The sequence below is a fragment of the Pongo abelii genome, chromosome 7 (genome assembly GCF_028885655.2).
Source record: "Pongo abelii isolate AG06213 chromosome 7, NHGRI_mPonAbe1-v2.0_pri, whole genome shotgun sequence".
Taxonomy (NCBI): Eukaryota; Metazoa; Chordata; class Mammalia; order Primates; family Hominidae; genus Pongo; species Pongo abelii.
In genome coordinates, this window is record NC_071992.2 from 18,857,123 (window position 1) to 18,884,289 (window position 27,167).

Consider the following 27,167-nt stretch of genomic DNA (forward strand, 5'->3'; position numbering starts at 1 on the left):
AGGTTAGTCATCCAAGAAAAACTTGCAAATAGTTTGACTTTGTTTAGAATGGATACACTGTGACAATGTTAACAATTCTCCATTTCCCCTAAGGAATGAAAAAAAAAAGACTTGATGCATTTGGCAATCAGTTTACGATATCTCCGAATTAGAGTACTTTTTGTCTGTTTTCCATGTTAAACGGAATTTTTCCAATTCATAGGTACTTCCCTAAAAATAAATATGGAAAATTGTACTACCCTAGTAGTGCAGTTTTTCCAGCTATTGGGGTATTACTTAGGGACTTGAATCTGTTTTTTTTTTGCTTTTATTAAATGAAAATATTAAAATCTGTAACTTAAAAGGTTAAGTTTTTTAAAGTTAAATTCAGTTTCTGAAAAATTCCAATTTCTAGAGGTATCTTAAGCACCACAAATGATTACTTGTAGAAATGGAAAAATTTGCACGTGAACCAAAATTAATTGATTCTCATTGATTTTTTTTTTTTTTTCTACATTACCTCATCAATCCTCAGAGCAACCTTCCAGGCTTGACAACTTTATTTCGCATCTTTCTTTTAGAATAGTGGAAGTTGAGGCTTTCAGATACTTAGACCCTTGTCCAAGGATTCAAATCCAAGGCTTTCTAAGCCAGTGATATTCTTACCACACTCTACTTATGTCTTTCCCTTCCTTCCACCTACTTAACTCTTCCCCTTCCTTCCATCTCTCATCTCCTTCTCTCCAGAAGAATAACAGCTACTAATATTTGAATAGCACTTTACATTTCTAAATTACTTTCATTTTCATTTGTTTACCTAGCAGATATTTATTGAGCATCTGCTATTTACTTGGCTTTATTCCAACCACTGGGGTTAAAGTGGCAACATAAGCAAAATCCTTCTCTCATGGAAATATATCTTAGTGGAGAGACAAACAAGTAAAAAAAGACATACTTTCAGATACCGATAAATGTTATGAAAGGGAGCAAGAGTCATGGGGACTGGAAAAGAAAGTAGACTGTTAGGAAGAGCTTTGCTGAAGAGTGAAGAGGTAACTTCTGGGGAGAGACTGTGAAGAATGAGCTATGCAAAGTTCTGGGTAAAGTCTTCGAGACAGAGGTAACAGCAAATGCCAAGGGCCTGAGGACAGAAAAGCTTAGTTTATTTGAGAAAATGCCAAAAGGTAAAGTAAGTGGACAGGAAAATTGTAGGAGATGAGTAAGGAGAGGTGGATGTGGGTCAAATCTTTTAAGACTGTGTAGGCTAAGGTAAGAAGTTTAGTTATTCAAATAGTGACTGTAAGAGTGATGGGAAGCCACTATAGTATTTAAACTTTAAAGCAGGAGTCAGCAAACTACCCCACCTATTTTTGTAAGTAAAATTTTATTGGAACACAGCCATGCTCATTTATTTAATATACTGTCTGCCGCTGTTTTTGCACTAAAATGGTAAAGTTGAGGCAACAGAGACCATGTAGCCAGTAAAAATGAAAATATTGACTCTCTGGCCCTTTACAGAAAAGGTCTGTGAACCTTGCTTTGCATAGGCATGATGCTCATTCAGCAAATATTCAACAAGTATTGACAATCAACTGTGACACTCAGATGTGGTCTAATTCATGCGCCAGATATCTGATTCATGTTTCAAAAGATATCTTGGCTGCTACATAACAGAATAGATTTTAGGTGGCCTGGCTTTGAAAGGAAGAGACAGGTTAAGATACTGTTATAGGTGCCCAGGCAATAGATAAGCATGGCTTGGACCAGGGTAAGAGTAGGGGAAAGGGGTCAGATATTGATTGGATCATTTAAAAAGTAGAGCTGATAGTACCTGTTCATGGATATTTCATTATAAGAGAAAAAGGAATCAGGAACTCCTAGGGCTTTGGCTTGAACCACAAACTGAAACAATGCCATTTGCTGAGCTAAGCAAAACCATGAATTTAGGGTTAGGAGGGAATCAAGAGTTTTACTAGGAACCAGTCATATTTTAGATTCCTAATAGTTATCTAAATGAAAAACTAAGCAGGCAAGTTGGATATGTGAATCTAGCAGTCAAGGGTGCAGTCAGGACTACTGATTAGTCATTAGTGTATAAACCTCCACACTGTCCGCAGCTTAAACTTCTCCCCTGAATTTCAGGCTTTTACAATGTACTGCCTACTCAGCATCTCCACTTGAAGATCCAACAGATGTCTCAAACTTAATGGTTGCAAACCTGAACTCCTGGTCATTCCATAAAACTTGTTCCGCAAACCATCTTCCCTGTTTCAGTTCATAGGACCTTGGTTCTTCTTAGTTCTTGTGGCCAAAATTTTGGACTCCCTCTTTTCACATTCTACATACAATCAGTCTATCAACAAATCCTATTGATACTACCCGTATAAGAATTTAACCACTCCTAGCCACCTCCACTGCTACCATCCAAGTAACCATTCTGTCTTGCCTGGATTGTTGGAATTTCCTCCCAGATCATCCTTCTGCTTCCAAGTTTGCCTCCCTGCAATCTGTTCTGCATTTAGCATTCATAGAAATGCTTTTGACTGTGATTTCGATCATACCACAGTAAGATTGCCATTCTTCCTTACAGTGGCTCCTACACACACTGCTCCCTCATTACGTTTGACCTCACTTCCTATATTCTGATCCTCCTCGCTCACTCTGCACCAACCACAGAAACTCTTTACTGTTTTTCAAATCTTCTGTCTTAGGGCTTTGTATATGTTGTCCCCTCTGACGAGAATGTTCTTCCCTTAATAGCCACATGGCTCGTTATGCTATTTCTCAATGATGCCTACCCTTTCTAATCTAATATATAAATAATAGCCTATTATATGAATAATATATAACCTATTATATAAATGATACTCCCTCTCCTGGCTTTCCTTATTCCTTCCTACCTTAATCTGTTTTTATTTCGATAGCATTATCATATTCTAACATACTGTATAATTTGCTTAATTCCTAACACAAATATATTTTATGTATATGTATGCAAATATATATATTATGTTGAACTCCTGTTAATTGATGGATAGATGGTATTTTAAAATGTAGAACTTGAAGCTTTTTTGTTTTATGAATTTTACCTACAGATATATTCACTCATGATGAAATGGCACATGTACAAGGTTACTCATTATAATGTTGTTTGTAATAGCAACAGGCTGGAAATGCCTAAATGTCTTTCAGTAAGTCGCTGATCAAATATATCATGATATATCTATAGAATAGAATAAGGTGCAGCTGAAAAGAGATCAAAAAAATTCTTTACTAGTGTAGAACTATCTCCAGGATATACTAAGTGTGCAAAGGGCATGATTTAGAGCCATTTGTAGAGTATAAAAAGCTTATGCTAACTCTGGAAGGATTCACAGGACTAGAAATTGGTTCTTCTAAGGAAGGAAACTACATGGCGAAGGGTAGAAGGGAGATTTTGTGCTATACAATCTTTGGGCCTTTTGAACTTTGAACAAGTGAATATATTGTCATATTAAATAAATAATTTAAAAAATTTTAAAATGCCATGGGACTAGGTAGACTTATCTAGGAGATAATGTAGATAGTGACCAGAAGGGATGGAAAGATGGCTTCTCATACTAACCATGTAATGCAAATGTTAACAAGAAAGTAGTATAATTATTGTTATTAAGCTTTAAGGAAATGGATATTCAGAAAGATTTAAGTGGCTTACCTTAGGTCATTCAGCCAGTAAATTTTGGAGTTTGGATTTATTTCTCCTAACCTTTTAAACTCACTTATATTTCTAAAAGTTATTATATAGTTGCCATTTACATCAGTTACCAATAAACTTGGAACAGTATATATTGTGGCATAATTTATGGGATCAGCATGAATTTTGTGCTGAAAACAAACATGGCTTATATACACTTGAAAGCCTCATAAGACCATGTTTTCTGAACGTCTGTGTGTATTTAGTCAATACTATATTGTAATGATTTGTTTGGATTTTTCGAGTTAGTCTTTTCCTCTTCCTAGTCTTTTGTTGTTTATTTTATTGAGGTAAAATTTGTATAACAAAAAATTAACCATTTTAAACTGAATAATTCAGTGAGATTTAGTGAATTCACAATATTGTGCAACTGCCACCTCTTTCTACTTCTAAACCATTTTCCTCATACCAAAAGTAAGCCCCGTACCTATGATGCAGTCCCTTCCCGTTTCCTTCTCTCCTCAGTCCCTGGCAACCATCACTCTGCTTTCTATCTCTGTGGATTTGCTTATTCTAATATTTAATTTCAGTGGAATCATATAGCATGTAACCTTTTTGTTTGGGTTCTTTCGTAGTATTTTTATTATTCACTTAAATTTATTTCTTTTAAGAAATGGAGTCTTTCTCTGCCACCCAGGCTGGAGTGCAGTGGTGCAACCATAGCTCACTGCAGCCCCAAACTCCTTGGCTCAAGTGATTCTCCCACCTTAGCCTCCCAGGGAGCTGGAACTATAGGCATGTCCCACTGTGCCTGGCTATTTTTTTTTTGGGGGGGGGGGTAGAGACAGGGTTTTTGTTTGTTTGTTTGTTTTGCCTAGGCTTGTCTCAAACTCCTGACTTCAAGTGATCCTCCCACTTCAACCTCCCAAAGTAGTGGGATCACAGGGGTGAGTCACCATAACTGGTCTCATAGTGTTTTTTAGGTTCATCCACATTGTAGTATGTATCAGTATTTCATTCTTTGCTATGGCTGAATAATAATAATAGTCCATTTTATGTACATACCACAATTTGTTTATCCATTCATCCTTCCATAGACATTTGGGCTATTTCTGCCTTTGGCTGTTGTCAGTAGTGCTGCTATGAATATATGTGTACATGTAGTTTTGATTTGTATTTCCCTGGGGAGTAATTATATTCAGCATCTTTTTATATGCTTATTGGCCATTTCTTTGGAGAAATGATTTTTCAAGTCCTTTGCCCATTTTTAAATTAGGTTGTTTATCTTTTTGTTACTGCTTTGTACATGTTCTTTATATAAACTGGATTCTAGAGCCTTATCAGATATATTATTTGCAACTATCTTCTCCCATTTTGTGGATTGTCTTTTCACTTTATTTTTATTTATTATTTTTCTTTAATTTTTTCCTACAGACAGGGTCTCACTCTTACCCAGGCAGGAGTGCAGTGGCACGATCATACTTACTGCAACATCAAACTCCTGGGCTCAAGTGATCCTCCTGCCTCAGCTTCCCAAGTAGCTAGGAGTACAGTCCCATGCTACCACACCCAGCTAATTTTGATAGTGTTCTTTAATGCACATGCTTTTAGTTTGATGAAGTCTAATTTATCTATTTTTATTTTGTTCCTTATGTGTTTGGTGTCTAAGCAGTTGTTGGCAATTCAAGGTCATGAAGTTTTGTCTGGTTATTTTGTAACTCTACTAGCTTTAACTATTAAATTTAGAACTTTGATCTGTTTTGAATTAGTTTTTATAAATGGTATGAAGTTAGGGTCTAGCTTCTTTCTTTTGCATGTGGATATCCAGTTGTCATAGCACCATTTATTGAAGAAACAATTCCTTCCCCAATAAATGGTATTGACATCTATATTAGTTCATTTTCACACTGCTATAAAGAGATGCCTGAGACTGGGTAATTTGTAAAGGAAAGAGGTTTAATTGACCCAGTTCTACACGGCTGGGGAGGCCTCAGAAAACTTACAATCATGGTGGAAGGCAAAGAAGAAGCAAGTACCTTCGTCACAAGGCGGCAGGAGAGAAAGAGAGAACACACAGGAAAAACTGCCATTTATAAAACCATCAGATCTCATGAGAATTCACTCACTATCATGAGAACAGCATGGGGTGAACTGCCCCCATAATCCAGTCACTTCCCTGCCTCAACATGGGGGGATTATAGGTCCCTCCCTCCCTGGACACATGGGGATTGCAATTTGAGATGAGATTTGGGTGGGGACACAGAGCCAAACCATATCAACATCCTTATTGAAAGTCAGTTGACCATAAATATTTGAGTTTATTCCTGTACTCTCAGTGCATGTATTTTTTGATGCTTTCAGCTTTTCAGTTATCATTCTTTTATTTCTGTTAGCATGTAAGCTACTTCTTTTCACCTTATTTCTAACAATTAAGACAAATTCCATTCAAGTCCTGATGGTTTATTCCAGTAGTGATTCTGAGGGTGAGGATGGTAGAGTGAAGAAATGGCCACACCCCTTTTGTCTGCCCCTCTCTCAGACTGTCTGTCCCTCTTGGCCATTAAGAAACATTGCTTTAATTATCTCCATCAAAATACATGGCCCATTTGTTATTTTATAATTTTATATTTCTAAATACAAAGTGTTTAATTTACACAAAAGAATGATTGTATGTTCTGAATTTGACCTCTTTCCAAACATGAGAACCATGTGTTGAAAAATCTAAAAGTTGAGATGTTGAACATTATAGTCTGTCATTTTTAAATGTATTTCTTAATTTCATGCCTGCCCAATATATTGATATTTTTGTTTTCCCTTTATTTAAAAATATTCCATCCTCGTGTGTTTTACTCCTACTAACAGTAGCCTGTCACCCAGACACTGCTGTTATGGCAGCAGGTTGCAGCATAAACTGGTGCAGAACCACAGCAGTGACCAGTTTTTTTGGCAACAAGCTCTCCACATCACGACAAACCTTTTCTGGTGCAGTCCTCCTAACTGATTCAAACAGCCTTCTACAGAAAACGTGATGGGTGGGATAGGGTCACAAAGCAGGATCCAAGATTGGAATGGTCATAAATGATCAATATAAGGAAAGGAAAGTAAAAAATGTGAGGAGAAAAGACAGTAAGGATTCTCCCATTGCAAGTAAAAGATGAGTTGTAATTGGAGTAACATATATCAAAAGCTGAGTGTTTGGGTAATAAATCATTTGATCTAATCAGTAGCTGGCTTATATGAAACTAGATCCCTGTGGTTCTTTCCCTGGTCTTCCAACACGGCCTCAGTTAGTGTCCCTTCCTCTCACCCTTGTATTAAATAAGAATTTGTTAGGCCTCAACTCGGCCTTCTGCTCTTCTCTCTGTTCTCTTTCTTAATTATGTTAATTTGCTGAGGAGAACACATTAACTAACTGCAGCTCCTCTTGTCCAAATGTATATGCTCTAAGATACATTGTACTTATTTCAAAGACTTTCCCTATTCAACTGAAGTAACAGCAGTGGCAATAATTGCAGTTTATACACATGACATTCCAGAAGAGGCCACCCTGACCACCAGTCCTTTACATGATCCCACACCAGCCCAGTGTGGAGGCACCCAGAACTGTACCTCTGAGGTCACTGCACTTCCTGCCACTGCCCTGGCAGTGCTATAGTGACAGGAACAAGTGTGAATACACTGCGTTGACATGGAGTCAGCACTTTGATTTTGCATTGTCATTATAAAGACATTCATGATCTAATGCTGATGCTGAATTACATTTGAGGAATACATGTGCAGGGGAAACTTTTTTATGGCTTTTTTTTTTCTGTTTTTTTCTTTATTATCATATTTACCTTACAGGGTTAAAAAAAAATCAGGCATAAAATAGAGGATTTTCAAAATTGAAACTTTTTAATTCTTTTTTATTGGAGCTTTTTTTTTGGAATTTTGTGCTGACACGACAGTGTTTAAAAAATACTTTTACCTATTATTCTAATAGCAGGCAGCACTATTGTAACTAGCAGGCAGCACTACCCAGTGAAAGTAAGTCTGAGTGAATTTTACATTCCATTTGGAGAACAACGTCAAAATGTGCCCTGGAAATGTTTACTTACAAGATACATTGCAAATGCTTAATCTGTTTTTTTCTCTTATGTGTAGATACTGATTTTAATAAATTTGGCAATACTAAATGTATTTTCATTTCCTTTCCCAATATAGGGCATCACATTTGATGAATTCAGGTCATTTTTCCAGTTTTTAAACAACCTAGAAGACTTTGCAATAGCCCTGAATATGTATAACTTTGCAAGTCGTTCTATAGGGCAAGGTAAGTAATCATCTACAAAAATTAAAAGCAAGAAGTAATACTACATTGTCTCTATAGATTTTGGCAACCAGTTAATTAAATGTGACATATCATGCATCAGCTTGTGTGAACGTCCGGTGTATACGTTCAGTGACAAGTCAGTTCTGGTGCTTGTCGGAAAACAGCCGTGAGGGAAGAAACCTCATAGCCACCGGGTGGCGTTGAGGGACTTGTGTCTACCTGTGGAGGAAGCAGCTGGTCATGCCCTGTTCTCACAGGATGGTATTTTATTTTACTAATTTAACACCTGCTGACTCAGAAACTGGAATTTTCTCAGCAGAGCCACCTCTTAGCCATGGACTTACATTAACCCACTAACCTGTAAAATTGAGTATCAGTTTTGCATAATTTTCAAACAAATACAGTGGTCATAGAATTCAGAATGCTGGTGTCCTCAGCTGTCTTTGGCTGTAGGTGGACTAAGAAGCCCAAGCCCTTTTCCTAGGATCCTGTGGCTGTGATCACCTTCCCTCCCGTCACGGCCATGTCCTTTTTAAAAATTCTTGCCATATGGGGACTTGTTTGTCTTTAAGGTGATTTTACTTGTCTCTGCCATAATCTATGTTAATGCACAAGCTTAAACCCCAGAGGACAGTCTTTTTTTTATTATTATGTTCTAGAGAGAAGCCAAACTGCAGTCCCTAAGTGCTGATGATAATTTCTCTTTCCCAAAAACATAGATACTGATTTCATTATGTGGCTTTATTCATTTATTCATTGAATAAGAGAAACCTGAAAAATTTTATATTTTACCCTTTCTGTAGTCTAGATATTCAAATATGGCATATTCTCAACCCATTTTAGTGTTTTAAAGCCAAAACCTTTGGCAACTCTGCCTCTACAGACTAGCCTTTACTGCTGTGATAAATCTCATCAACGTGCAAAGAGACAAATCAATATCTGGTTACTGGGTTCAGAATAGAAAAGTTGTTTGTTTTTTAGAACTGGGAAATGAAAAAAATTGATGGTGTCACCTGTCTTGCAGGCACTAGAAATACGTCCATCTCTTTTTGCCATCACAAGTATCTTTATTCAGGTTATTACCTCTTAAAAGGAATATTGTAGTAGCCACCAAAGGGACAATCCTGCTACTAGCTGCTTTCCTCTTTGATGTTTCCTACACACCTGACAGAATAATCTTTCTTAAAACATTAACTTTTCTATGACACATCTGCAATGGGAAACTCTTAAGTTTTCCAATTGCCTATTGAAGAATGTTCTGGTTCCCTGCCTCAAAGTCCCTGTGCAGAGTTTCTTGAGATCCTAGATGTCCCCGGCTCCACCCAGACCAGACTCCCTGTTTTCTGAATGTGCTTCATGCCCTCCCACCTCCCCGCCTGCCTTGGTTCATTCATGTCATCTCATCTGCCATTTCTGTCATATCTGTAAGCTGAAATTGTCCTTTTGTGTTCAGCTCAAAGACCAAATCACATCCTTTTCCTAACCACTGCCTTTCTCTCCCTTATCCCTGCTCCACATTACACACAGAAGCGATCACTCATCTCCAGATTCTCATAGCACTTTATTGGTACTTTTTGTGTGGCCCTGTGTAATGATTATTTGGGCAGGGGTCTCATTTCCCATCTGAACCGTAAGTTTCTTGAAAACCTATTCATCTTACTAACTTCTAAAGTATCTGTCACTGATAGTAGGTGCTCATTAAACATTCATCGAATGTGAATGCATTATTAACCTAAGATACAGCTGTTGCTTGGCTCTTTTCATTTAAACCACAAAAATGTTTATTACCTAAAAGACAGCATGATTAATGGAAAGCCATGTTGCATAAGATCATGATTCACATTTAGAAAACAAATTCTTTGACAACCTTTCTAGTAATTAACACATATTATAAAAATAATAAGTCTATTCTTTTTCTATGTAACATTTATCTAGATGAATTTAAACGTGCCGTCTATGTAGCTACTGGACTCAAACTTTCACCACATTTAGTGAATACTGTCTTCAAGATTTTTGATGTTGACAAAGATGATCAATTAAGTTATAAAGAATTTATTGGAATTATGAAAGACAGACTCCATAGAGGATTCCGGGTAAACCTACACATTTTAAACCTATTGATATCCTTTTTAAAGTCTGAGGGAAATCAATCCATCTAAGTTGAGAAATAATTTATCTTAATTTCTTAAGGATATAAACATGAATGCTTTATTTGAAAAGAAAAAATCATAGGCCTTACTTCCCTTAAAAAACAATTTGAGGTGATAAAAGAGAATGCTTTTTAAAAAATGTGAAATCAGTTTGACCTTATAATAATTTATTTTCATATTCAATTAATCTAATGTCTTCATCCTCGTTTGTGGAAGAAAAATGTTGCCAAATATTTTCAAAACATTTAGTCTGCATATTAGCTTTTCGGACTTGTTACTATACAAATAAATATCACTATTTGTCACTTTATTTTATTTTAATTTAATTTTATTTATTCTTTTAGAGACAGGGTCTCGCTCTGTCACCCAAGCTGGAGTGCAGTAGCATGATCACAGCTCACTGCAGCCTTGAACTCCTGGGCTCAAGTGAGCTTCCTGCCTCAGCCTCCCAAGTAACTGGGACTATAGGTGCATGCCACCATGCCTGGCTAATTTATAATTTTTTTTAGTAGCAACGAGGTCACTCTGTTGCCCAGGCTGACGTTGAACTCCTGGGCTCAAGCAGTCCTCCTGCCTTGACCTCCCAAAGTGCTAAGATTACAGGAATGAACCACAACACCTGGCCACTATTTCTCATTTTAGATGACACAGATTTCCTCTAGGTAACTTGATGCTCTTATGTTACTGCATAATCAGTACTTTTTAATATGAAAAATAAGTTAAAAATTTTTTTTGTTTATCGAAATCTTACAGTAAAAAATAATTACCAGAAATTCAGTGATTTTTTTCCCCCAAGAAACATGTTTTAAAGCTAGAAATATAGTATGAATCAATAAATGTGTACATATCTAACATATTATGGATGTGCCACAAATAGAAAAAGAGAAAAAAATGTTCTGTTAAAATTAAGAGCTAGAATATTCAATCTTCCCTCTTGCAAGAATATCCCTAAGTTTTATCCTTTTTTTTTTTTTTTTTTGAGATGGGAGTCTTGCTCTGTTGCCCAGGCTGGAGTGCAGTGGCGCGATCTCAGCCCACTGCAACCTCTGCCTCCCGGGTTCAAGAGATTCCCTTGCCTCAGCCTCCTGAGTGGCTGGGATTACAGGTGTGCACCACCGTGCCCGGGTAATTTTTTGTATTTTTAGCAGAGACAGGGTTTTGCCATGTTGGCCAGGATGGTCTCAAACTCCTGACCTCAAGTAATCCTCTCGCCCTGGCCTCCCAAGTGCTGGCCTCCCAAGTGCTGGGATTACAGCTGGGATTACGTACCTGGCCAGTATTATACATTTTAAAAGAGAAAAAGTTATATATCCAAAACCTCAAGATTTATCTGAGACAGTATTTTTAAAGATTTTTAATGACTTTAAAGTCCAAGCTACTTGAGTAAAGATGCTGTGTAGTTAACTGCCACCTGGTGGTTAGTTGTTAACATTTTAGATGATGCCAGAAGTACTTGAAACAACATACATTGAAAATCATTTATTTTGCCTCAAAAATTTTAGAGTAGCAAGATCAAATTAAATATAAAGTACGCTAGAAACGTTTGACACTGTATTGCTCTCTTAAGTGTTAGGTTTTTATTTTTATTTATTACATACCTGTGGCCTTTAGCATTTTATTTACGTTTGCACTTTTTTAAATTTTTATTTTTAATCGACAAATAATAGCTTACAAATACGTATTTATGGGGTAAATGTGATATTTTGATATATATATAGTGGAATGATTATATCAAACTTATTAAGAAATCTATCAGCTCACATTTTATTGTGAGAACATTTTAAATGTAATTTTTAAAAGCATTTTTGAAATATGAAATACATGATTACTAACTATGGTCACCTTACTGCACAATAGATCTCAAAATCATATTCTTCCTGTCTAACTGGAACTTTGTATCCTTTGGTCAGTTTCCCCCTTTCCTCCGCAGTCCCCCAGCCCTCCAGCCTCTGGTAACTAACATTCTGCTCTACACTTCTATGAGTTTGACTTTTTAGATTCCACATGTAAGTGAAATCATGCTGTATTTGTCTTTCTGTACATTTGCACACTTTGCTCTTCTGTTTTACAGGGTTATAAAACAGTCCAGAAGTACCCCACTTTCAAATCCTGCCTGAAGAAAGAACTTCATAGCAGATAAGTATGTTAGCTTCTATTTGTCTAAATTTGTTCAGTAACAATAGGGATCATAATTTATTTTTCTGTTATAACATTTAGAAAATAGCCGAAAGAAATAGAATTATCTAATTTATTTTTAATTTTTAAGTCATTAGAGTATCTTGCTTGAAAAATTTTACGTTAAACCTGAAGTTTTGTATGTGAGCAGACACAATGTAATAAATCAAAATTGGACTTTTATAATATAGGATAATTAGCACCCAAAGAATATTTGTTACTGTTTTTTAGGATCATGATTCTGAGCATCCACAAAAAATAACAGCTTATTTGTTTAGTTATTTTAGTTGTCTGGCACTATATTAAGTGTTCTTCCACAGGTAGTATCTCATTTAATTCTCACAGATATCCCATTTAACAACAGAGAAAAATCAATGTTTAACAAGTAACTTGCATAGGATAACTTGCTAGTCAGTGGAAAACCAGAATTTAAGCTTCATTCTATCTTATTCATTTATTACTTCGTATTTATTATATCTTATTATTCCTTATCACATTTTTATTATTTATAACCCAAAGAAATGTGTCAAACTTGTTTCTAATCTCCAAGCAAGGGGTTTGTTTTTTTCTTTTTTCTTTCAAAAGTCAACTGTAGCGATAAAATTTTGGTCAGTTGTGGGTTTTTATTAGTTAGATTTCTGCAATGGAGATTTTATTGTTGGTTTAAAAATGTTTGCAAGTATATTCATGTATATGTTTCTTGCTGTTTTTCTCAAGCTTGAAGCATAGACAGATAGATAGATAGATAGATAGATAGATAGATAGATAGATAAATAGCGGTGTTTCCCAAAGTGGTTCCTCAGCACATCAATGCACACTTAAAAAAAAAAATTTGCTTAGTCAAGTTTAAGAAATATCATAATAAAAATGGTTAAATAAGTTTCTTCCCCATAGAGTTTATTACATTGTAATATGCTACTATGCATTTTGTCTTGCCAAAAGGAAATGGCAGTATTCGGCATTTTGCAAATTAGGTTTGAGATCTAGTGTTTTATGAAACCCATTTTGGAAAATACTCATCTAAAATGTTTAGAGGCAAGCAGGCTTACTTACTTATCTAAGGTGGTAACCGTTGTAGCTGAGTTAACAAAAGAAGTCAGGTCTTCCTAATCTCCATTTTAAGGAATTTTAAACTGCCTTATAAATTCTTAAACTAAACATTTAAAAAAAAGAAGGACCATTGACTGGTATGTCCACACAGGTAGTGTTCCCGACCGACTTCTAGTATCACACTGGCACCACTGATTGTAAGTAATAGTGCATAGAGCCATACCTGGAAGTGGCTACCTTTCTCTAAGCCTAAGACTGAGGATTGCACAGATGACTAAACAAAACACTCAGCTTTTAAGTCTTTGTGTCTTATATTTTATGTGGGGTGTTTTTATTGAATTCCTTACATTTCATATTATTATAAGAATATTTGATTAACACTATCACCTCAGATATCTCCTAAATAAATATTGCTTTTGTGTTACTATTTTTTTTTAATTAGATACTCCTAAAACAAAGTTTAAAGGATTACTATCTGTGTGACAGATAACAAGAAGCAAAATTTTGAGAGTGGAAGCAGGTCTGAGGTCAGAAGAAGTAGAGAATGAAGGAAAAGGTGAATGCCTTGAAATTGATATTTTTTCTGGAACTGAATTCTTAAACATAAAACAGATAAAATGCATCTTGGTACTACAACTGTTACATATATAAAATCAAGTTGAGCTTTGCCTTGATTTGCTGAACTCTCTGCACTTTTTCATTCCCTTCAGAAGTATATAGATACTTCCGGTGACTACATATGAATGTACTTTCAATATTATTTATTTATTTATTTATTCATTAGAAATTTTCCTCATTTCAGAATAATTTATGACTCATGGAATGTTGATCGCCTAAAAATGAACATCGCATTTTCTTTGATTTTGGACTGTGAACTTATTTTCAGAGATGAATATTGCTTGAGATTTATAATACCCTTAGAATTAAATTCCTGTTATTTGCCCAGTTTTTAATTTCAGTGAGATAATTTTGAAAACAAATAGAAATTAAGCTACTATATAAAACGATTGTTTACATGTACTTTTAACTTTTAAAAGTACTTTATTAACATATGTTGTTTGACTTGTATAAAGTTTTTAAAAATTGTTGTTTATTTGCCAAAGTCAACAGAATGTCTGTTATTCTTTTATGTATACAGTAAAGAAATTTAAAGTGTAGAATTTTTCTCCCCCAAAAGTCATGTGTTGATAGTAGAAGCAGTGGTACTTGTTGTAACAGTAATCATTGTCATTGTCATTATCTTCTTAAACATGAAGCTGCTCCTAATCGTAGGTGGTACACGTTAGTAACACTAGTAAAAATAATGTCTTACACTCTGTAACTTACTGCATATTGTTAACATATGTCTAGCATCAAATGAGTATTGTAAAAGACTAATATAAAATGGTTTATAAGACTGATGTATATATTAAGTAGAAGCTAATATTTTTGTTTCTTGCAAAAGGACCACTTGAAGAGTGATGCTAAACAGCCAGTAATAATAATTTAAATATAATTTATTATTTCAAAAGAATATGTCTTAAAAGGGAAAATAAAAACTTTCTGTTGAATCACAACAAAATTAGATTTGTACATAGAGAAGCAATTTGATAATACTTAATAGAAATCTGTTCAATTAAAAATGCTTAGTTTATACAAAGATACTACACAAAAATAGAACAATTAATCTAAATTAATATATTTACATATTGCATATGGAAGATAAGTTCATTTATCTTCCTTTCTAAGACATATTTAAAGTAGGTTACATACACTCCAACTATTACTTTGCTTTTGCTTATGAAACTAGAAAACACTGACTTTGTTTTTATAAGTTATTAAATGTGAAATTGATCTGCATCAGCTTATTTATAAAAGTAGTGTTATTTCCAAGAAAATGTTACTCTTAGCATTGATTTTGTATGTTAGACTTTTTACATTCTTTATCTAATATTATTTATGACAGTAATTTTAAAATATATTATTTATAAGTTCAAGGATCCCATATAGTATAATAATATAATTTCACTTGCTTTGAAAGTTGATTTAATTGACTGACTAAATGAAAATGCCTACCCACTCATATAACATACCTCAGGTCTATTTCACCTTACACTGAATGTTCTCAATATGATTTGGTACCTAAAGTAATTGAAAAAAATGCAGTTTCCTTTAATCCTTGACTATAAGTTATACTATGTTGCATACATGGCAAATCCTGCAAATATAGATTAAAAATTAAATTAGCCCATTGAAATCCTTTATAATTCTGTCATTTTCCCAAGGAAAAATACCATTGTACATATGCAATCTTTATTTTATTCTTTATTGCTTATCCGAGTGAGTGGATGAAAACATTTGTAAGGCTGCAACATAATATTAAATTGTGAATAAATAAATATTCTGATAAAATAGAAAAGAAAGTGGTAAATTACAGTGATTTCCATCATACTATCACTCTTGAATTTTATCATCTATAAAATGAGAGATAAAAATATCTCACTGAATTGTTGCTTATATCAATTTAAAATTTGCTAGTGGTTTGAAAATAATAATGTACTGACTACATGTATGCTGTTATTGTCAGTGTTTCCTTCTATAAACTGTTCTTTGGAAAAATTAAGTTATACATAAAATTCATATTAAACTTTTTACAGAAAGCATACATGATAAACAGTTTATGGTACTTCTCAGAATCATTTCATAATAAGCAATTTATTTAGCTTAAGTTCCAACTTACTGTTCTTATTATAAATTGCAAAGCAACCTGTCTTACATTCTTATATTATCTTAAAATAAATATTTCTGCCCTTGAATCAAGAAACATTGTACTTGGCTTTTATATGTATCTGTGGACTAATAATGACTTTCTGAAAATGTAACCTTCAAACTTTGGAAATCTTTATGGGTTACTAAACCTCTTTTGATTTTATTCCCTCTTCTGTGGCAACACAAGCTAATGACATTTATCTCATCAACACCTTTGTGGGTAAGTAACTCAGAGCTATAAAGCCTCTCAAAGTATATTGTAGGAATTCCTCAATTATAGAACTATGGTCATTGGTACTGGAAAACTTTTCAGAAAGTTTATATGTGACTTAATGGAGTATTAATTTTGTAGGTATCATCTTACTAAGATAACACCTAGAAATGTTTCAAAATACACTAGTTATTATCCTACTTACTTATGGCCATATAGTAAATTAACACTTTTTAAAATATAGTTATTTTACTTCCAAAAGATATAAAAATATGAATTCCATAATATTCAGAAAGTGTAATAAAAATTCTAAGTGATAGGAAATCCCTGTGGTTTGTAAAAAAATTGGTAGCATTTTTAATTTCTTAGTAGTTGATAAAATAATGGTACACCTTGCAATGTTGCATCTTAGATTCTGTGAAATACTTTATTTGTAATTCTCTATATAGCATAATCAGTATTTTTGGCACACATCTTAAAAATGGAGGAATATACCTATAATTGTGACTACATGCACAGAGAAAGTTTTCTGGGAAGGATAAATTTTGTCCAGCACTGTGAAGGAAGAGAGAGAGGTGTACTTAAAAAAATAGAATAGAAAAGATAAGAGAATGGAGAGGGATCTGAATGAGGATAGATTCTTTTTTTAATGGACTGAGTAGACAGTTTTTGGAAAAATAAATGTAAAGAAATGCAAGTTAAAATGACAACATATCCTTTCACCTTGCACATTGAAAGGATAGTTATATAATGTATAGTACTGAGTGTGGGGGGCAATTCAGAACTCTTGAATGTTGCTGGTGAGCTGTAAGTTTGGGGGCAGCATCTTTGGAGGGCAATAGAGAAATATCTCACAGTTTTACTTGTGGGACTATCATATCCCAATACATGGGTTAGTAAATTTGCATGTCAATAGATAGATTTATTCAATGAAATACTATACAACTATTAAAATAATAACTGAAAAAAGTAGGAGATCCACTTATGTTTATATGACATGATCTGTAAAATATTTTAATGGGAGCATAGTAAGGTATGAAAGAACGTGTACTGTACTAGTTTGTGTTTAGAATATACTCTGATTGCATAGAACTATGTTTTAGTTTTATTAAAGTTATGTGCATATATTTTTAAAAGACAACTCTAAAGTCTTTAAAAAAAAAAAAAAAACCACCATCCCTCTTTTGTGCTTCTCAGAGGCAATCACTTTCAAATCTTTTGGCAGTTTCTTTTGGTATCTACCTTCATATTTCAAGATAATATGTTTATATCAACATTTTTGATTGGTCTTATTTTTAGCTTGTTAACTATTGACTTCCTACAATGGAAGATAAGGATTTGTCTCCCTTACTCAAGTCACCCTCCAAGACACACAGACATGTTTCCCCTCCACTATCCTTTCAGTATAGAGTATAACCTGAGTTAATTATTATGTCATCTTCAGTTACTATATTTGCTTCCTTATACATCTTCTTACTTTCCCTAGAGTTAATAATTTTGTCCTTTTCAGTTTGCTTGTTTGTCTACCTTTTATTTAGTTATAATTAACTTCTCCCAGACTGGTGACCAGAACTATACATGCATGGTTAATATATTTGAATATATAAGGTAATAGGTAAGGTTTTGTTATGTTAGAAATGCCTGCTGGAGCTTTCCATCCTACTGTCCCATCTAGAATGGTTGTCCTCTAGGCCTGGCCCAGAGCTGTTATTCTAGGATCTCCCCTCTGTCTCTCTTCAAGATTGTATTTAACCCTCTCTATCTCCTAGGTCATCCTGTTTGTCTTTTTATTTTTTGGAATGGAGCATAAGCCTCCATATTTCCTGAGAAAGTTGCACAGTAAGTAAATTTTGAGATCTTGTATGCTGAAAACGCCTTTATTGTACCCTCCTACTTGGGTAACGGCTCATCCAGGGATAGAAATAGAGAATGGTATACCTTTTCCCTCAGAATTCTGAAAGCATTGCCCCACTGTCTTCCAGCTTCCAGTTTGTTCCCAAGAAATCAGATGCTATATTCTAATCCATTACCTTTTTTTCTTCTTTCTAGGAGTTAGTAGAATCTTCCCTTTGCCCCTACTATTCCAAAATTTCAAATTAATGTACCTTGATAAAGGTCTTTTGCTTGATGTTTGTGCTGAGCACTCAACAGTGTTTTCAACCTAAAAACTCATGGCTTTCAGTTCTGGAAAAAAATTGTAATTATTTATTTGAGAACTTCCTCCCCTCTTGTTTTCTCTGCTCAGTTTTCCTGGTATTTCTATTATTCAGATAATGAATCTCCTATACTCAGCCTGTAATCTTTCTTTTCCACTGTTCATGTCTTTGTCTTTTTATTGTACCTTTTAAAGATTTCCTCTTAGTCTTCTATTTGCATTCTTGAGGTTTTTTTTTTTTAATTTCATCATATTCTTTTTTCTTAAGTTTTCCTTTTTTATCTTCTCCCATTCTTGTTTCATCTATTATCTTTTATTCTCTCTGATTATTTCAGTTTCTTTAAAGTTTTCTTCTGCTCCCTTCATTGCCTTATTTCTTTTTTTCCCATTTGTATTTTGGGTTTCTCATATTAGAGTTATTTCTCAAATATCTGGCAATCCTTTGGTATATGTTCATATTTACAAAGAAGTTTGAATCTCTGTGTGGCTGAGATGAGCTTTTGACTGATGGATTTTATTATTTGCTGTTGTAGCTGGGGCATTTCATATGAGGAGTCTTGACTATCAGTATGTATAGGTCTTTTCTCTTTGGCTGGCCAGATTTCGCCTGCCTGGCAGTTTAAAGGTTGGCTGCTATTTTGTTCAAAGTTGAGTGAGAAAGAAATCTTGAATCCCCTTTCTTCAATATGTTACCCCCAACTTCAATCCTCTCTTCTCCTTGTGCATATAATACCTCTCTGGTAGCCAGGCACGATGGCTCACACCTGTAATCCCAGTACTTTGGGAGGCTAAGGCGGGTGGATCATGAGTCAGGAGTTCAAGACCAGCCTGGCCAAGATGGTGAAACCCCATCTCTACTGAAAATACAAAAATTAGCCAGGTATTGTGGTGCACGCCTGTAGTCCCAGCTACTCGGGAGGCTGAGGCAGGAGAATCACTTGAACCTGGGAGGTGGAGGTTGCAGTGAGCCGAGATTATGCCACTGCACTTAGCCTGGGTAACAGAGCAAGACTCCATCTCAAAAAAAAAAAAAAACATCTCTCTGATTTGACCACTGAAGGGTTTTCTGCTGATGTGTTTGGGAGGGGAGATCCAGGGGGATGTGTTTCAGGCAAGGAGGAGCCTGTAATGTAAATGCTTCCTAAACAGTTTCAGTCAATCCTTCTTATAGTACAACCTTGAGAGGTACCTGAATCCTTCACTTAAGCCTTTCAGGAACTCTGTGGGGTGAGTCTGCCACTTTCAAGGTGTCTCCCTGTTGCAGGCATTCTATGCATAGACCAGTTCTCTATGGTCTATGAGTTTATTACCATATGTTTCTGAGATTTAAAAATTTTGTCCCTGTACTCTCTTCCAGTTTTCTTGTCCTTGAGAAAGAAACCTGTACTTAAAAAAAAATTCCTTTTCTGTCATTATAGTATGGTTTCAAGAGGGACTGAGGAAAAATGGGCATCCAAAACAACATATTTAACTCCACAGTTAGACATAGTTATAATATATCTGGAAGTACCCACAAGGAACTTAAGGATGGTTATCTTTGAAGATGGGGGCATGGTTATATTTAATGAGCTGTTATTGAACTATTATTTTTAGCATGGGTATCTTTACTTTTTAAGAAAAGCACATTTTTAACACTTAGGATCTCAATCTGGTAAAAGTGGGAATAAATCATGAAGGCTATGTATTGGGTGAATTTATTCACCAAATCTAGAGTTAGACTACTTCTTGAAGTGTGAAGAGATGGTTTGAAGAAAAAATAAAAGTATTATGGTGATTGTAAATTTGTGGAACTACCACACAGTTTAGGTTTGGATGGTAGGACTGCAGAAGGAAGGAATTGATCAAGGAACATCACGGGGAATCAGTTACTCGGTTAAAAAAGGTAAAGATGGCAGCCATACTCTCTGACACAGTAGATTCTGGTCACATTTACCATCAGAGACAACTGAACTTGATTATTTAATCTAATGCAGTATGGCATTTCCTATATGCATATTTTTTAGGAATGAAGCAAGTAACTTAAAGGTAAGCACATTAGTCTGCTAGCAGATTTTAAACTGAGGTAAAATAAGAGTTCAGGACAGAATAAAACAGTAAAGATATTTTGAGTGTATGCTATATCATGCTTTTGCAAGCTCTAGGTGCTATAAGAGTTAAATATTTAAGCTGAAAAATCTATGAAAAGCACCCTGAAAATCTATACTTTTTTATGTCATTGCTCTTTGGTGCTAAGAGGTTCTCAAGTAAGTGACTATCTTATGTACCATTTGTGCTGTAATATTTAATTACAGTGAGTGTACAGAAGATTAGCTTTCACAAAGATTCTTTTGAAATCAGATTGCACATCAAAACTACATTGTGCCCTGCTAAGTAGGCAAATTTAAGAAAGAGGAGAAGGTGATGTCAAGACGTATTGCACAATGAACAAATAAAGCAATAGGATTTGCTTGTTGTTCAGCCTATTAAAGCATAGCCAAATGTCAGCCTTCATTTGTCAACTTAAATATGTTTTTTCTAAAATTTACAAAGATTCAGTCTGTGGAAAGTATCCTTTACTATTTGGACTAAGAAGTAAATTAAGCAAAAGGAAATACTAAATAGATTATCCTACTAATTCAGTTTCTCATAGTGATGAATTGCCACATAAAGATGTATGTTAGAAATTTAGATAATCTTTGTTGCCTTTCATTTTTGTTATTTGACTGGTTAGCAAATTAACATATGTGTTTTTGCTCCCAGATATGTGAGGTTTTAAAAGCTTAGGTTGATTTCTGCTCCACAATAGCTAAACCCCAAATACAGTGTACACTGAACTATTTCTAGTGTCCTGTGATTTCTTCCCTTAAAAAACAAAAAAGGGGTAAAAATAATTTTTAAAAAAATCTACGTGCTGAGCCCCAAGTAGCCAGGAGTGAAAACTATCAGTTTAGAGCCTGAATCGGACTTGCTAGAAATCACCAAGAACCAGACCACATAAGGGGAGGCCCCTCAGCTAGAGCAACAGAGTTCACAGATGGTTGGAACTGGAATGGTTGGGAGCCTGCGGGCTTTATAGAGAGGAGAGATTGCCCTGAAGCCAGAGTTCTCTACTGACAGTGTGTGAGCATATTCAGCTTTGAAACAGCAGTGAGGGAGAGGACCTGAATGAATGGGCCCTTGTTTTCTGAGTTAAAACTTTTAAGGGAATCCCAAAAGTTCCTGAGATCAGTGTACACAAACACACACACACACCCCCCAGAATGAAGCAGAAGAAACTATCCCAGAAGAGTCTTAGATGGTAATCAAGCATAAACTTTTAAAGAATTCAACCAAATCCAGATAAAGGTAGCCACTATGAGTGAAGATCAAAGGCAACAATACATTTAGACTGCAGAAAATGCATATGTTGGAACTGAATACAGAATACAGGCTATATGTGAAATTAACTTTGGAATTTCAAAAATTGTTATACAAAATGAGAAAACTGTAGGGATTAAACAGATATGAGATAGAATTTCTAGAAATAAGCATTTGCTGAAATCAAAACCTCCATTGGAGAGCCATGACTATTAGACTTATCCTTCTACCATAAACAACTACGACATTGTACAACAAATAATTGAGGGCCTCGATCCTTGAAAGAAGGGAAAACTGTGTGGTAGAACTCTACATTCAGTGGCTTTCTTCCTGGGAGGGCTTTCCAAACTACAGCAGAAGTAAGTGGAGCCCAGACAAAAAAAGAGTTGCATGGGATGGCAGAAATGGGACCAGAGTTAAGAATAGCTCAAGTAGCTGAAATTTATGGGACAGAGTACCAGGGAAGGGGAGCTGTGCAGAAAAGAAGCACCAAAAATCTGCATAGGGGTACTCTTAAGTCTGACTGAATACTAAGCTGCACATAAGCAAGGCAAGACTTCATGGGGCACAGCAGAAAACAGTCACTGGAGGTCACATAGTGCTGGGAGCCATCGGTGTTCAAATCAGCCAGTGTGTGAAGGTCTCACTGAACAACCCAAGCATTAAGTAAAGGTCACAGGTTAGGGGTAAGGCTACTGTACCTCTAAAGTAAAGACAACTCTTGACCTATCCTAAAATTAAGCCTTGACAGGACCAAGCTATCCTATCAGTACTGCAGCTACCTGCCAGAACAAAACTCAATACCTGCACAGGAAGACAGCAGATTCCTATTGTCAACAGTGTAGTATCCACAACATCCACTATAAAGTAAGCCAATATTAGGCTAAGCAGGAAAATGTGATCCTTAAAAAGGGGAGAAAGTCATTCATAGAAAAAGGCCCCAGAGGTGACCCACATATTTGAATTAGCAGATAAAAACTTTAAGAACTGTTATAAACATGTTCAAGGGTAAAAATAATAGCATAATAGGTAAGGAGATGGTAATTACAGACAGAACAATGAAAACTATAAAAACCAAATGAAAATTTTAGAATTGAAAAATATAATATTTGAAATAAAAATTCATTCTGTGAACCTAATAGAAGATTGGAGACGGAAGAAATGATCAGTAAACTTAAAGGCAGGGAAATACAAGCTATCCAAACTGATGCACAAAAAGAAAAAACTACTGAGGAAAAGAAAAGAATAGCACCTCAGTGAACTATGGAACCACACAAAACAGACTACTGTAAGTGTAATTGGAGACCAAGAAGAGGGGAAGAGGGTGGGAGAGTAAAAGAAAAATTGAAAAAGTACTAACCAAAATTCTTCCCAAATTTGAAGAAATGTGTAAGAGTTTCAAGAAGTTTAACCCCAAACAAACCCACATCTGTTCATATCCTAATTAAATGGCGAGAAAGCAAAAAAAAAAAATTTTTTTTCAGAGACAAAAGATATATACAAGGGTAACGATAAGAATCAGTGCTGACTTATCAGTAACAATGGAGAACAGAAGATAATCGTACAACATCTTTAAACGGTGGAAAGAAAATGTGTCAAACTAGAATAGTATAATTCAGTAAAAGTCTTTTAAAATAATGGTTATATAAAGACACCTTCCGATAAATATTGTCAGAGAGAATGTAACCAGCAGACCTGCACACTAGAAGAGTTAAAAGAACTTCTTTAGGCAGTTGGGGAATGAAACTAGCCAGAAATTTTGATACATACAAAATATAAAAGTTCACCACATAAATGATAAATGTTTAGTAAAATATACAGTGTTTTCCCTTAAGTATAAAAAGGCAATTGAGACTAGGCGCGGTGGCTCACACCTGTAATCCCAGCACTTTGGGGGACCGAGGCGGTGGGTTGCCTGGGGTCAGGAATTCAAAACCAGCCTGGGCAACATGGTAAAACCCCATCTCTACAAAAATACAAAAATTAGCCAGGCATGGTGGCGCGTGCCTGTAATCCCAGCTACTCAGGAGGCCAAGGCACAAGAATCACTTGATTGAGGTGGAGGTTGCAGTGAGCCGAGATAGCACCATTGCACTGCAGCCTGGGAGCAAGACTGTGTCTCAAAAAACAAAAAACAAAAAAAAAAAAGAAAAGAAAAAGAAAAAGGCAATTGACTCTTTAAAATGAAAATAATGCACTGCCGAGTTTATCATTAAAGTATTTGATAATATCGCAAAGGACAGAAAGGGGTAAATAGAAGTATACTGTTGTAAGATTGTATTGTAGGTGCAATGGCATAGTATTAATTCAGTTAATATAGATTGTGACCCATAGAACCATAAGTGAGTTAAAATGCAATAATTTTTTTTAAATGCCTAACCCATAAGGCAGGAAAGTAGGAAACAAAAAAATGGGTACAACAAATAGAATAAAATAGCAAAGTGATTACATAAATTCAACCAAATTAGTAATTATGTTAAATGTAAGTTCACTAAACATTCCAACTAAAACTCAGATGTTATCAGTTTTTAATGAAGATTATCTGCTGCCTAGAAAATATGTATTTTATATATAAAGACATAGATAGAGTACATGTAAAATGATAGAGAAAAAAGATGCCATGTAAAAAGTAATAAGAAACTGGAGTGGCTGTATTAACATCAGACAAAATAATGTCAAGGCAAGGAGTATTACCAGATGTAGTAGTTGGGGTCCAGTTAGGGGACAAAAACCACCATTTAAACAGGGAAATTTTAATGCAAGAAATGATTGGAATAATGGCAAATTGACTAGTGAAAGTTAAGATAATTTTAACAAATAAAAGACTAGCAGATATCAGGAGCAACCATTATGGCTAAGACTGAGATAGAGCTCCCAATATAGAGCTTTCCCCCTACTAGGGCTGAAATCCAGATGTCTTTGGAAAGGGCACACCTTTGATTTACTGGATAGTGGAGAAGTCACTAAGGTGCCTTGTAAGTGGGAGCCTAAGTGGGAGTTGCTAGAAGTTTCTGGGGTGCCAGGGGGTCCATCCACAGAAAGTGGAGTCTTAAATCATCAGAGTGAACTCACTGAGTGTCAGAGGGAGCTGGTGGTGGCTGGGCACTGCTGGAACCAAAATCTGGAGAAGCAGCCCTCTCTAGGAGCCCAGCATGCTTGCAGGATGGCCCTGGGATTCTAGGACTGAAAAGATGTGGGGAGCAGTGACTTGGTTTGGTGTGCAGGCCCATACCATCTGGGAAATCCCGGATAATCCCCAGCCGAACACTTGAGAAAGTTGCAGCCTGCAGCATGGGAGAAACCACACGGAATAAGCGTGCAGGGGAGGGTGGAGTGTGCCCTACAACAGCCTAGAGAGTGAATCGTACCAGAACGAGGAAAGGAAAATCCCTTCCTCCTCTAGCGTCCCTCCAGAACCCTCTGCTGACAAGGTTTAACACTAGGCTGGCTAGCAAAGGAGAAATATTTACAAAATCCATCTTCATTTATTACAAAGTAGGCCAAAATATGGTGAATTTGGAGCTAAGAGGAAATAAATCAATAAACAGCATAGTCTGCCCCTTTGAGTACTCACTGTCCATATATACCTTCTACACACACTTGAATGCCATACAATAATAACTCTACATTTCACCTAACAGGATACTCATCATCTTCAAAATGAGGAGATGCAACAATCATTGCATACAGTGCTGTGGCTATATTAATTGCCCTTTAGAATCATCCCAGTTCCACTGGATAGTCTGTTGCCCAAAGACTAATTGTGAATTTAACCTCTAGCAACTTGCATATAAAATTTTTTTTAATAGAAGGGAGCAAGAAGAGGAAAATGTGAGCATATATACATAAGTACATACATATGAAAAGCAAAAAAGGAAATCTGCAAAATGACTACAGCCCTTTTTTCTGCAGTTGGTCACAAGGCCCTGATAGTTACTTATGGCTTCCTCCTTCTACTATTCATTGATTTCACCCACCTGCAGCCAGAACGTGGTAGAGTAATTCAAACTCTCATTCCTGAAAGTTCCAAGTCCTCAATTATCCTGCCTTTTATTTTGGTTTCTGTACTTTTCTACTACACTTTTCTATTGCATATGGAGTACTAATATACACCCCAAACTGTCTCCTGGGTTACAGACATAGTCTTCCTAGCTCCTAATGTGTAAAGGCAACCCAGTTTCCTCTTGGCAATAGGGATCAGTCACTCCACCTAGTAGAGCAATCCATCTTTCTGCCTGTTGATTCAGTAGCATGAGGAGTCCAGAATAGCCAAATGGAAATCTTTCTCCAATTCAATGGAACCATTGTGTCTCATGGTGGAAACCATGTTCCCTTTAAGAACTCAAATCTCTGAAATGGCAGAGCTCAAAGATGCCAGAAGCAGCAGCAAATATTCTGCAAGTGTGTTATTAGGTGTTGCTATGGTCTGAATGTTGGTGACCTCCCAAAATTTATATGTTGAAATCTAATCACAAACATAATAGTATTAAGAAGTGGGGGCTTTAGGAAGTGATTAAGTCATGAGAGTGGAACCCTCATAAATGAGATTAGTGCCTTGGAAAAAGAGGTGCAAGGGAACTGTTCACCCCTTCCTCCAGGTGAAGAGCCACAAGAAGATGCCATATTGGAAGCAGAAAGCAAGCCCTCGCCAGGCACTGAATCTGCTTGATCTGGGACTTCCCAGCCTCTAGAACTGTGAGAAATAAGTTTCTGTTGTTTATGAATTACCCAGTATAAGGTATTTTGTTACAGCAGCAGAAACAGACTAAGACAAATATAATAGAGGAGCCATTCTTACATCCTACTTTTGATTGCTGAACCCATGTATTCTGGTTATGATGGGGAAAGTGCACTATCTAGTTGTTTGTTTGTTTGTTTTTAATTGGAGGATTAGTCCAATCAAACTGCTCCACTATTAACAGAAGCTAGAAATAAACCCCTTTGTTATTGACATTTTTTGCTAACCATTAAGATTTTTGTTATTTATGGATTATCTATTTCTGTCTTTTGCCACATATATTTTTTTAAATCTATTCATTCACTCTTTGTATATCAGATATATAGATCATTTGGCTGTCCTATAAGTTGCACATATTCTTCCAATGTATAATTTCAGTTTTATTTATATATGTATCTCTCAAAGGTTTTCATTTTTATGTATTTGGATGTGATCTTTTTAGTTGCCATTTCCTTATTGCTTTTAAGCTTAGAAATATCTCTTCCAATTTAATAAATATTCTGTCATATATTTTATTGTTTCTATTTTCTTTGCATATAACTAAAAAAATCCACCTGGGACTAATTTTGTTACATGGTAAAAAATGAGGTCCTAGTTTGTTTGACCCCCAAATATCTAACCAACTTATCCAGCACTATTT

General features: G+C 35.5%; 1 protein-coding gene across 11 annotated transcripts in view; it reads left to right on the forward strand.

The window, feature by feature from the left end:
• The window catches only part of MICU3 (mitochondrial calcium uptake family member 3), a 101,788-nt gene extending 77,834 nt beyond the window's left edge, over positions 1-23,954 (forward strand). For 8 of the 11 annotated variants that reach the window (XM_054561219.2, XM_024251657.3, XM_054561223.2 and 5 more), the window contains 4 exons: positions 7,856-7,964; positions 9,900-10,057; positions 12,186-12,254; positions 13,782-15,981. In XM_054561219.2, the coding sequence (XP_054417194.2) occupies positions 7,856-7,964; positions 9,900-10,057; positions 12,186-12,254 (336 nt within the window). In that variant the 3' untranslated portion in view covers positions 13,782-15,981. Of the gene's footprint in view, positions 1-7,855; positions 7,965-9,899; positions 10,058-12,185; positions 12,255-13,781; positions 15,982-16,274 lie in introns of those variants that run through there. The other 3 variants (XR_008527772.2, XR_010141056.1, XR_010141054.1) reach the window with 2 other exon arrangements.
• Positions 23,955-27,167: the final 3,213 nt, after the last annotated feature.